The sequence below is a fragment of the Purpureocillium lilacinum genome, assembly GCF_023168085.1.
Source record: "Purpureocillium lilacinum CBS 284.36 DNA, scaffold_5, whole genome shotgun sequence".
NCBI classification, from domain to species: domain Eukaryota; kingdom Fungi; phylum Ascomycota; class Sordariomycetes; order Hypocreales; family Ophiocordycipitaceae; genus Purpureocillium; species Purpureocillium lilacinum.
Genome location: NW_027072115.1, coordinates 168,495 through 180,578, shown reverse-complemented (window position 1 = coordinate 180,578; position 12,084 = coordinate 168,495). Strand labels below are relative to the sequence as shown.

Genomic DNA, 12,084 nt, shown 5'->3' with positions numbered 1-12,084 from the left:
TACAGTGGCAGAGTGGTGAGTCGAGTTCAACCGCCCTGGCATTCAGCTGAATACCACTAGAAATGCAGGGCTGAACGCTTCATTCTATGTCATGCACTTAGCCCGCCCGAGTCACGGGTAATTTGTGTCGCTGGCGCCATGTTGTGTTGCAGAGCCTCACCACAGTGACTGGTCATGCACCGATATATCACAGCTGGGCTGCTCTAGAAGCACTAGCGTGCAAAAATGCCAGGGGGCTTCAGCCAGCGCATCTGGGTTCGACACAACCCGTGGCTCCCCGCCTTCTGATTCTGGGCGTACTCGAAGTAGGGCGCCTTAGAGGCTTGCACATTGATCAGCCCTCCGGTTGTCCCAACACACGTGATCTGCGAAGCAAGTACATTGCATCAAACCTGCTGCTGCCAGGCTTTGTCACGGCGCACTTCTGTGCACAGAGTGATAAAGCGCCAGGGATGCCGCGGGATTCGGTGGGTGTGGACATAGGTGAAAGATAGAGCCGTCGTCTTTTGACTCGGAACGGGCCATCCCTTTGGCTTTTGGCCTGCCAGCACGGCATCAACATGATCGGAGCGACGCTCATGCGGAATTAGCACCGGTTTAAACACCTGCTTTGAGTCTTTAATCTTGAAGAGCCTCAATAGTCTTATGCCAAGAATAGTAGTTCTCCATACCATTACCGAGTGCCTCCATCAGACAACATAAAGGTCTGCATCTTAAACCTTCAGCAGTAGCAAAAAGAAATAACGTCCCTAAATAGCGATAGATATGCATATACTAGTTCATCTAGACAATACGGTAACTTTTAGGCAGTATAAGAGGTAGAATTGTAGAGGTAGCCTAGTAATATAAGAGAGGACGCCCGACCGTAAACGTTGTAGAAGATGACTATAGATATCGTCTACCTCGGGGCAAAGGCCATACCGCGCTAGATTACCGTCCTGGCCATGATATTTCTACTGCTATGTACGGCGGCCTTTAAAATTCTATCAGTATGCGTGCGATTCTGGGCTAACGATTGTAGACTGGCTTCTGGGGTTTATATTTTCGGATGCCGGCCGGCAAGCCTTGAGGCGAGGCGGCCATCAGATGAGCAGTAGATGTCGACTGCTCGCCTCATGGGATGTGACGAGATGCTTGAAGAGGATTCAAGTGGCAGAACCCCGTGATGGAACACTAATCCATCTGATTGGATGATGAGGGAGGAAATGGCAGGATCTGATAAGATTGCGCCGTGCATCCGAGGGTGTCAGTGCGACCGTTGAACTAGTGTAGGTTGGCCGCACGAACTCCCCACTCACTCTCACCATTTCTCATTGCACTCATGTGTGAAACTCGGACACGAGTACCAAGTAGCTTGTCAAACGTAGCAACTAGGTTGGTGTTGCATCATCTCTCCGATAGGTTGGTTCTCGTGCAGGCAACATCAGCCACAGATGCTCGTCGGTGACGGTGGACCACCGACTCATTAGGCTGGCTGCTCAGCTGCGAGTTGAGCGATCTACGAGTGTTTTCTCACCGACCTGCGCCCGGGTTTGCACATCTGCCGTCCCCCGGAACGTGTCGATGTCTCCGCCGGCCGTTCATCTGGCGGTTCGTCCGATGTTCCCCCCGCGGCGACAACCGAAGTCGCCTCTGGGTGTCCCTCCGGAGTCTCCTGCGGAGATGCCTCTTGAGCCTCACTCGGTGTCACCTTTCCAGTTGACTCTGGAGTTCCTTCCGGAGCTCCATCTGGGACCACTGCTGGAGTTGCTTCCGGCGTGCCGCCTTCAGGGGCCTCTTCCGGAACTGCCTCCGTTGGCCTGGTCTCCTGTCCCGTTGCCACGCCGTCCTTCGCCGGCCTGCCATCGCCCTCGGCATTTTCTCCGCCAGCGTGCACGAGTCCCTTGGCCTTCAAAACGTCAATCGCACACTTATGCGCAATTGCATTCGCAAAATGCGCAAACGTGTCCGCATGGCGCACATTCTCCTGCCTCGAAAGCCCAGCAATCCCCCGCAGCCCATACGTATACCCAATATCCTCCGTGTCCGCCACAGCATGCGACATCTCGTGGATCATGAACCCCTCGTATCCCAGCCACTCGCAGTCGCTCACCTTCTCGCCACGCATGACCATGAAGTAATTGGGACACAGATTGATGGTCGAGTTGGCGCGCGTGAACTCGGCCGTGTGCGGCCCGCAGTAGTGCCTACTGTCGCAGCTTAGGGACACGGCGCCGGTGCCGCCCGCGGCGCATTCATCGGCGATGGCGTCGTAGGTGCGCGAGATGTTGGCGCGGGTGGCTGCGTCGGCGCTCTTGAAGAAGAGGCGTAGCAGGTCGGTTGGTCCGCTGGCGGCTTGTTTGGCAGCGGTGCGGGCGAGTTGTGCGCAGCCGTGGGTTGCTTGCTCGATGAGAGTGCGGTTGCATGTCGGGTGGACTACGCCACGGGCATGGTGAGTGGCCGGACCGGTTGACAGGGACTGGTCGAGAGGCACTGGGCGGGTGTCAGTGAGGCCATGACATGGTCGAGGGTGTGGTGCGGGAGTACCGCGTGATGGACTGGCGACTGCCAGGGATGCCAGCGCGGCGAGAACACGGAGGAATCGCATCGTCACGATGCTCTGGACTCAAGAGCTTGTTCAATCTCGCGAGGACGAGGCGGTAACAGTGAGCTAAATGAGTGACTCTGTACGATGACTTGATCCCAAGTGTAGAAATGAAAGACTTGTGGACACGGCTACGCTTGGACATGTCACGGCAGTCGTAGTCTCGTACTTAAGCAGCCATGTAACACAGCTTTTCGACTACAAGGTATACTCTCCGCGAGTTCCACCAACAGACAAGCGCTGGAGCTTGAACCTTGAGCCGAGTCCCTGAAACCATGTTCCTGGACAGTGATGAATGTGCATATACGCCATCATTTAGACAATACGACAACATTCATGCCATTTGGGGATCAGAGTAGCCGAGGTGGCCCACTGACGTGGAAGAGGACGCGCCGGTTGTGAAATGGTATGCAATATATTATGTACCTTGCAGACATCCTCCACCGCGGCGCAAAGGCCGCACCGCGCTGGAGGATCTAAGCCGCGTTGGATTCAGTCGTCGCGCGGTCCCATCAAGGGCGATTGAACTACCATGCGCGGCGGCCTGCGCCATTTGGATCACCATATGGAGTACGTTCGATTCGGAGCCACGTGAAATGGTTGTAAGCTGCCTTCAGGGTTCATCCTGAGTCACGATCTGGGAGCTTCTCCATGTCCTGCCGCGGCGCGCCGACCCGCCAAGCGCAACTACGCATTACGCATGAACATCCGATGTCATCAGTAGCAGTACTACTTCTACTCAAGACTGGGGCATGTCGCAGGTCAGCTTCCCGTCCGTGGTGGAGGGACTTGGCAGGCATCACCGCAGCTGAGCGCCTCCATGCGGTGGGGTTGTTCATCCGCTCATGGCAGTCTAGATGAAACGGGCCCGTGGGAAATCGGGACGAGGTTTGCTCTCTCGACACCTGCGACTGATTTGGCTTCGTCCCGTTGTTGTTTGTGATTAGCCTGTCAGCTCGAGGCGGCGTGTCTCTGCCTCACGTCCGCTTCCGCAGACGCCGTCCTAAACACCGACGTCGACGACGGCAGGTCATGCAATGCGATGCCTCCGCCCTCCGCCTCCCCCCTTCTCCTCGTCGTCACACCCCCGTCTACCCGCTCACCCTCCTCCTCCTCCTCCTCCTCCGCAGACACTCCCTCTTGGTCAGCACGCCCACCCTTCAACCACCCCTTCCTCCTCACCCACGGCCTCAAGTTATACCACCCCCCCGCGCCCAGCACGCCCATCCAGAGCAGCAGCTCCGTGGCGTAAATCACCACGCCCAGCACGTCCACGGGCGGCGGGCCCTGGAAGAAGACGCTCGCGAGGCTAAACACGTCGCCGGCGGCGTCGATGCCCACGAAGAGGAACGACACGCCGCGCACGGTGCGGTGCGTGTAAATGTCCCAGTAGTGCCGCAGCACGCCCGCCGCGAGGAGCGCCGCCGAGAGCACCGCCATGAGCGTGGCCGGCCAGCGCACGCCCATGGGCCGGAGGGCGCGCAGCGCGAGGATCAGGCCGGCTTGCGTGCCGGCCATGGCGAGGGCGATGGGCGCGGCGGCGAGGAGGGACTTTTTGACGGTCCATTTCTGGTGCGGATGAGGGTCAGTCAGCCGCTTCTTCCTTTCTCGTTCTTCTTCTTTCTGCTGTTCTTCTCATTTAAGCATACATCACCCCCGCCTCCCGCGCTTCTTTCCTCGCTCCGAGTGTTTCTCAACACAGTCTCAGAGCTGGACGAGTGCCCTCGTAGTAAGAGGACGGGAGACAAAGGGGAGGGGGGAGAAGAGACGAGGAAGAGGGTAAAACGCACCCGCTGGTAGTGCCGGCACTGCACCCACGTCACCAAGCTCAACGCCGTCAAGATCTGCGGCTGCACCCGCAGCGCGACGTTGAAGCCCTCCGAGATGTTATACACGCCGAGCGGCACGCCCGCCCAGGCCCACAGCATCATCATGCTCGGCTGCAGGCCCGTCGCGTGGTGCCGCCGCGCGTTGACGACGATTTGCGGGATCAGCTGCTCCCCCGTCCGTCCCGTCAGTCAAACCAGCCCTCTTTTCATTTCTTCATAGCTGAATTAAAGTGCCAGATACGGTGAGGTGAGAAAGCAAGGTGAGGGAAACGGACCTGGATGGACCAGCAGACCTGCGCAGGCGAGGCTTGTCAGCATGATTGATACTCAGCACCCACGGGTGACCCTTGAGGGTGAGGATGAGGGTAACCAGGGCAAGGCAAACGCACAGCGCCCAGGATGCCGAGCGTGTTAGCCGCGACGGGAACGTCCATGGCTTCACTCAACTCCTACTCTCGAACCGCACTCAGAAAATATCGTATAGGTCAATGCAGCATCGCGAGCCGCGACAATGTCGACAGCTCCATGTTTGTGATGGCGGCGGAGATGACAGTCGTGTGGGTTTAAAGTCGCGCGGTCAGTAGCGGGCGCAGAGCGAGTTTGCGAGCAACGCTTCGTCATGCTCCACGGCCCCACAGCGCTTCCGACGATTCTACAACAAGCACACCAACGCCATTTTGAGTTTCCGTGGAGACTAAACGTCATTCATAGCCGTTGAATTATATGCAAGTAGGTGTCTCGTCTGCCTGGGTATACATTATATGCGTACGTGATCTATCAGCGACGCGGTGTCTCATCCATGCTGTCGCCATAGCTGCTGCCACCCAAAATAATATCCACCAAATGTCCTGATGCTCGTCGTGAAAAATATCCAGAAATAAATCAACCCGGCTTACACCGCGTGGCCAGGCCCGGCCGGCGAGTAAAACTCCGTAATGGCCGGCTGCGTCCCCTCGGGCTGCTTCTCCCTCGTGCGTTCCGAGCCCTCGGGCATGGCACGGGCGTGTGCCGGCGCCGGCGCATGAGGCGGCATGGCGTTGAACTGCTGCGGTTGGTATGCGTGCTGGGGCGCAAAGTACTGCTGGGTCATGGGCTGCTGAGGCTGTTGCTGCTGCGGCTGCTGCTGCATCATGGCGTGCGGGTACATGCCGGGCTGGGCGACAATCATGACGGGGGCGTTGGAGCGAGCCTTGTTGCGCTTGTTCGTGTCGATGCAGCCGCCGACGAAGAGGATGAACTCGGCCACGAAGAGCCCAATGAGCAGGATCGCGAGCCCGAGGAACCGCCCGCGCGTTCGGCCGTAGAAGCAGTTGTCGTCGTAGTACCGAGAGGAGCGGTACGTGCTTTCGCAGTCGTCATCGGCAATTGCCACGACCGTTGCGCAGCAGCCGCCAGCAATGACGGCCGCGATCCACAAGATGAGACACATGCCCACGTGCGCGCCGGGGTGTATTCCGGGGCCCCAATGGGTCGTCGCGCGGGTAATCATCTCGGCAAGACTCCAAATAAGGGCAACGCCAAACTACGCAACCGACTGTTAGCAACAGGCCTGACGAGTGAACATGCAGCACCGTTGGGTAAGAAACGTACAATCGGGACGCTAACGAGGGTGCCCATCAGGCCAGAGTAGCTGTTGCTGGCTAATGAGATACCAATGCCGATGCCAGCGATGCTCATAACCATGGCGAGGACGTGCAGGACATCCTTGGTCATGCGCCACGACTTGGTCTCGGGGACGATGATGCGCGGGGCCACGACCTGGGCTCCCTGGGCGTGCCCCTGGCGCAGCATGTCCGCCTGCCGGCTCTGCTCGTAGGGCACGTAGTGCTCGCCATACGACGCCGGGTACAGCACGTACGGCTGGTGTGGCTGCTGGGGGATGGCGGCACTGCCGCGGTGGTCGACGTGCTGCGCCGTGGACGGCATCGCGGGGGCAAAGTGCTCCTGGACGGGCGGCTGCTGGTGCTGGTGCTGGTGCTGCTCGTGGTGTGGCAACGGCGGTGCAGACGTCGCCGTGCTCGTGACGGGCGACACGGCCTCGCCTCGGGTGTCGGTCTGCGTCGACGTCTCGGGCGCCATGGCGGCGGTTCGGGCTTGCAACAGCCGGCGGTCCTTCGTTCGTCTGTGTGTCTGTCTTGTCCGTCTCTCTCCTCGCAACGATGCGGCTCTGCAGTTCGGTCGGTCGCTGTCTCAGGCGGTGTGGGCGTCCCAGTTCAGTGTCTCGGCGGCGGCAGTGTTGCTGAGAGGAGTCCTAATCGAAACGGCCGGCAATACTAGACGACGGGAAAAAACGAGTGACGGTAATAATGCGAGAAGCAAAACGGTAAAAGAAACGAGAGTCGTGCGCCCGCGTTGGGCAGCAAAGGGGATCAAATAGCCAGTGGGATGACGAACGAGATGCAAGGAGGGGGGAGGGAGGCGAAAGGAGAGAAGGAAAAAATAAGCAGGCAGCAGAGGCAGCTTGGCGTGACTCGACGCCTCATCAGACGATGGACTGCCAGGCCAGGCCAGGCAGGCCCTGCAATGGAGTCCCGTCACGACAGCAGGGCCTGGTGGTGCCGGGTGGTGGTGGTCGTGTTCCAGTCCCGTCGGCGACTTCTCAATCGGGCAGGGGCCCGCGCCTCTGCGCCAGCGTTAGGTGAGAACCCGCGCAGAGTCCAGCGGTTCTCGACGGGCCTCGCCAGCGGCTAACGCTCCCCCAGGCCCGAGTCAGTGCCTGCCCTGCTGCCCCTGGGGCCAGTGGCTAATTATGGACGGGGGGGCGCAGCCTAGCCGAGCCGCTGCAATTGGTGGACTCTCGCCTCCAGCGGGCCCTCCCAGGGGCGCGGCACAGCCCTACTGGCCTGGAGCTGCTGCAGACCCTCTGGGCGCGCCGGGGCCTGAGCAACGATGGAACGCTTGTTGATCCATCCCACCAGTCCGTCGTGCTCGCCAAGCCTGGCCTGGCCTGGTGCGGCCCAGTCCATTTTTTCCCGCCGTCTGTCTCTGGTCTGGCTGTCGGCAGAGCCGCAATCGTCCGCTTGTGCCCGGCTGTGCGCCCTGCCCACCTCCAACAGAAGTTGTTGAAGCAACACGCAACATCAATCCATCCATCCATCCCGCACCCGGTTGCGCGGTGGTGCCGCGGGACGGACGCAACGTGGGGTCCGACGCGGCGGCATCTGCCCTCCCGCAACGCTCGAGGTAGTAATTCGTACGAATGCCGCACCGCCACCCGGAAGGGATCCGGGATGGCCCGTCTGCGAATGAATGTGGCGGTTGGCTGCGCTGCGGGCGTGTCACGCTGCCGTTGCTGGTGTCGCGACTCGCGGGGCAGGGCTGAGATGGGCATGGATCCGGGAGATTGGTGCTGCTAATAAACGGTCTGCGCAAGCAAGCACCGGCCAACTACTACAACTGACAAACCCTCATGGTGATGCCCATCGCATGTCAACGCCACCCATTGGTGCACGAGGTCTCGCAGCCGCTGTCACAATAACTGTCCAGTGTCATCCAAAGACACACCCGGACACAGACAGCAAGGGTCCCGCCAACGGTATCAAACGCCGTCTTGATTGTCTGCACGCTCGCTCTCTGCCTGTCTATCGAGGCCCCGGCCATGTCCATGTCGACGCCCGGTACCGAGTACGCAACCACCCGCTCGTAAAACACGACTCTTGCCCGCTCGCAGCCCGCCTCTCTACTCCCGCTGCAGCACCACCAGCAGGCCCATGATGCCCAGCATCACCGTCTTGAGCCACGGGTGCTCCGACAGCATAATCGTCACGTACCCCACGAACGGCACGTAGCCGTATACGCTCCCGATGATGTCCTTGCGCTCGAGGTAGTCCTGCCCGCGTGCGTACAGGTCTGTGTCGTCGGCCACGTTGTTGTCGCCCTTGGTGAGCAGCTTGGCCTTGTCCCTGCGCAGAGTCAGTCAGTCGATCGGTTGAGTATTCCGTCGGCCGGTCGCCCGAGGCGCGAGACAAGGGAAGACATACCCCGTGCCAAACTTGCGCACCACGCGGTGCACAATCGGAATGTCCTTGTCCTTGACGTTGTAGACCACCACCTCGCCGACGGCAGTCTCCTCCCAGATGTTGCGGTTCCAGAGGAGCAGCAGGTCGCCGCGCTGGAAGGCGGGCTCCATAGACCCGGACAGGACGACGACAATGGGCGAGGGCGAGTCGGTCGCGACGGAGAGGCCTTTCCACATCTGCGTTGAGGGAGGAGAGGGGCATTAGCGCGCTGTTCGCAAGGACGTGGGAGGGCGAGTCTTGACGGGGGGGAGTGCGGCGCACCATGAATGCCGTGGACAGGATGAGGGCAAAGTTGAGGAGCTGCGCGGCGGCCTGCCGCGGGTTCTGTAGGGCCGACAACATGGCTGCCGGCTGGTGCTACTGCGGCGTGGGACTCGAGCGCCGCCGGGTGGAGGAAATGGGAAGAGGCGCCGAGACGGAGCGATGGGGCGGTCGGTCGGTCGGGACGGGCAGCGCGGTGTTGGTGCTGCTGCGGCGACGGGGAGGGACAATTGGGCGTGTTCGGAGGGTTACGTTGAGGTATCGCGGGATCTTGACGCTGGCAAGCAAGCTGTCTTTCTGGCGTTTGGAGATCTGGACATCTGGCAAGGCGCACGGGCCAATGGGAGAGCTCGCTGGCCGCCCCAGCCCAGGGATGATGGGACCTGTCCAGGTGGCCTCAGCCTAGGTCCACCACCCACCAGCGCTTGAGGAATGGAGGAAGGGACCTCGATGCCCCACCAGCCCGACTGGACGGCACTGAGGTGAGCTCCAGTGGGGTTCAGCGGGTGTTGCATCAGCTGGAGCCGCCAGAGCGCCACCAACCGATGCTGCTGCGGCTGCCTCACTGCTCAGCGTGCCGCACTCGTCGCGGTGATGTCATGGACCATTGAAGCTGCAAGCACGCGGCCGATGTCATCGCTCTGGCTGCTTGAGATGGAGTGCAACGCTTAAATAGAGCCAGTGCTGGACTCTGCAACCATCTCGGCGTCTTTGCAATCCACACACGACCATCCCCTCCATTGCATCAGTGTTCGAGAGACGTCAAATCCGCTTCCTCAACTCCAACCACCGTCTACCCACCTACCCTACGTCTCGACATCATGCCCGAAGGCAACCAGTCCCAGCAGCCCAGCCTCGTCGGCGGGCACGTCCAGTACGCCAAGGGCGCCGCCGAGGTGAGTTTGGCTTCCCTCGCCTCCTCCCACCTGCAGCATCCGGGTAAGAAATGCCCGCTGACATTGGGATGCTTCCTTGGCAGGCCACCATCGGGGGCCTCACCGGCTCGCAGCCGTGGAAGGCGTCGGGCGAGCAGGACAAGGCCGCGGGCATCGCCGCCATGCAAAAGGCAGGAGAGAAGCGCGACCCGCACCAGGGCTACGGAAAGGCCGAGGAGATCGCCGGCAAGTGGACGGGGTGCGAGGGCATGCAGAAGGAGGGCGCCGCCAGCAAGAGGCATGACGAGTAGATGCGGTCGAGCTTGTACGTGACTGCATGGGTCGGCTTCTGTACGATACGACACGACTGATTTGAAGGCGCAAATGGGATCGAATTCATTGAATACTGTTTCGCAACGCAACAAAACGACCCCATCGCAAGAAGACTGGCTTTGGCGCTCGCACTCGCTGCCCTGTGCGTCGCCGGCGGATACTTCATGATGGAGGCAGGTACAAACCGGCAGAGACAGCAGCGCTGCCTCCTACCTCCAGTTACCTTGACCCATCTCCCACTCTTTCCTCGACTCCCGCCTCTCCTCACGCACCTTCTCACTATGCGCCTCTCGCACCACAACAGCCATGTCTTCTCTGCCGCAATACAAACCTCGTCTCTTCTTCTCTCTCTTCCATCCTCGTCTCCGCGCCCAAGCTCGCCTTGCTCCCTCACTTCAGCGGCTGGCTCGTATTGGCTTCTCGCTTCAACCATCGCTATCGGCATTGATTCTCCCTCGCGTCTTCGCACCCTTCTTGAATGGGCCACTCGCTTAGCCGTGCAGGCCGCCGCGATATGTCGTCGACTCCCCTCCTCTCGTCCGGCGGCCTTCCCGGTGCCATCCAGGACCACGCAAGACGCCCCTCACATGTGTCCGTTCTTGAACCGTCGCTGATCTGTCTGCAGCCCGTGTTCCTCCGAGCCTGCCACTCGCCATGGAAGTTCATTGCTCAAAATCACCTCGTGATTCTTCGAGCCCTGACGCTGGCATACCTCGTTGCCACATCTGCCATGATCGGCCACTACAAGATCAACGTCGAGGTCTCTGAGACGACCAAGTTCAAGCACCTGTTCAGCTTCACCATGGTTTGCCACGCTCTGGTCTTTGTCTACCACCTCATCACCTGGGTACGTCATCTTGTGCGGTGGCCGTGGTGGACTTGGTGCTGATGAGTGACAGGCTTGGACTTTTACCCACTTGTACCATCCCGACCGCCATGCGGTTCGGGGCGGAGTCGAGTCCGTGATCATCAAGGTCATGTCTCTGCCTCACAACATGGGAAGTCTCCGCAAGCAATTCTACTTTACGCTGTTCTACTCGACGGCCACCGTCTTTTCCTTCATGAACTCGGTCATCTACTGGTTCATCACCCGCGCCCACGAGGCGGGCGGCGAAGACGCCATGGTCGCGGCCGCGGTTAGTGGGCTGGATGTGCTCGCGGCTCCCGGGAAGGATGTCAGTGCCTTGGTGACGGCGCAGATGCCAGAACAACCCTGTAGGAGGACTCCACCCGTCGTCCATCTACTCTGAACTGACGCCTGGACAGTCAGCGATCTCTTCGGCGAGGGGTGGTTCAAGGCCTTTGTCCTCATCACCCTGCACGCCATCAACCCGTGCATCATGGCGATCGAGATTCTCTTCTTCAACAGCATCAAGCGACCATTTGTACGCATCACATGCCCCCTTGGGAGTGCTCGTTGACTGACGTGTCCAGGCCCTTGGATCTCACTTTGTTGGCCTCATGGCCATGTGTGGCCTCTACCTGGGTTGGGCCGCAATCGGCAAGGCTCTGACGGGCGAGTTTCCCTTCTTCTGGCTCGACGAGGAAGAGGTTGGATCCAAGGAGGCCGTGACTACATACTGCGTCGGCTTCGTTTTCTTGTCGCAGATCCGTAAGCAACCTCTCCTGGTGCCGTGGCGGGTAGTCAGCTGACACGGGGCCAGTGTACATCTTGATGCAGGGCTTCATTTACATCCGGGAGGGCCTGACCAAGTCGATCCAGGGCGCCGAGGGCTCCAACGGGGCGCTTCACTCTTGAGCGCCAGCTGGCTTACCTGCCTGGGTCCCACCGCCTTGCCCAAGCGACGGAAACCTTGTGACTGGTGGGATGGGGGACGGAGGTTGGGCGGATGAGGGCCACAGAATGAGGCGCGCCGGGAGGTTTGGAATGGGCCCTAGAAACGCACGCCGCAAGACTTTATCTCGTACTCTACATTAATGCAACTCCTATGAAGCCGGGATTTTGGTATTGTTGGGCCGCGATTGTGCCAGTGCTTGGCAGTGTCCGGGGCGGTGGATGTTGAGTTTCATGGCGGTTGGAGATGTCATGCAGGCCGGAGGTTTTGCAGAGTGTCCACTGTTCACTGTCCACTGTCTCCAGACCAGACCAGTGCCCACCGCTCCACACTCCACACGCGGCGGCACGCATCCACCACAGCGAGCTCAGCGCCCACCCACCCACC

General features: G+C 60.1%; 5 protein-coding genes across 5 annotated transcripts; 2 read left to right on the top strand and 3 right to left on the bottom strand.

Moving 5' to 3' along the window:
* Window positions 1-1,498: 1,498 nt before the first annotated feature.
* PLICBS_006635 (uncharacterized protein) lies at window positions 1,499-4,847 on the bottom strand (the record flags this gene model as incomplete). Its single annotated transcript, XM_065601011.1, has 5 exons — window positions 1,499-2,472; window positions 3,688-4,153; window positions 4,375-4,578; window positions 4,689-4,706; window positions 4,803-4,847. The coding sequence occupies 5 exons, from the start codon at window positions 4,845-4,847 to the stop codon at window positions 1,499-1,501; spliced, it is 1,707 nt and encodes a 568-aa protein (XP_065457083.1).
* Window positions 4,848-5,305: 458 nt separating this feature from the next.
* PLICBS_006634 (uncharacterized protein) lies at window positions 5,306-6,492 on the bottom strand (the record flags this gene model as incomplete). The annotated part of the gene is made up of 2 exons (XM_018327616.2): window positions 5,306-5,935; window positions 6,004-6,492. 2 exons carry the CDS (start codon window positions 6,490-6,492, stop codon window positions 5,306-5,308), a joined length of 1,119 nt encoding a protein of 372 aa, XP_018173799.2.
* A 1,600-nt stretch (window positions 6,493-8,092) lies between these two features.
* PLICBS_006633 (signal peptidase complex catalytic subunit) lies at window positions 8,093-8,774 on the bottom strand (the record flags this gene model as incomplete). Its single annotated transcript, XM_018327615.2, has 3 exons — window positions 8,093-8,315; window positions 8,394-8,608; window positions 8,694-8,774. 3 exons carry the CDS (start codon window positions 8,772-8,774, stop codon window positions 8,093-8,095), a joined length of 519 nt encoding a protein of 172 aa, XP_018173798.1.
* A 740-nt stretch (window positions 8,775-9,514) lies between these two features.
* PLICBS_006632 (uncharacterized protein) lies at window positions 9,515-9,879 on the top strand (the record flags this gene model as incomplete). The annotated part of the gene is made up of 2 exons (XM_018327614.2): window positions 9,515-9,589; window positions 9,673-9,879. The coding sequence occupies 2 exons, from the start codon at window positions 9,515-9,517 to the stop codon at window positions 9,877-9,879; spliced, it is 282 nt and encodes a 93-aa protein (XP_018173797.2).
* Window positions 9,880-10,415: 536 nt separating this feature from the next.
* Window positions 10,416-11,660, top strand: PLICBS_006631 (uncharacterized protein; the record flags this gene model as incomplete). The annotated part of the gene is made up of 5 exons (XM_018327613.2): window positions 10,416-10,748; window positions 10,801-11,116; window positions 11,168-11,286; window positions 11,336-11,513; window positions 11,566-11,660. The coding sequence occupies 5 exons, from the start codon at window positions 10,416-10,418 to the stop codon at window positions 11,658-11,660; spliced, it is 1,041 nt and encodes a 346-aa protein (XP_018173796.2).
* Between the last annotated feature and the right edge of the window lie 424 nt (window positions 11,661-12,084).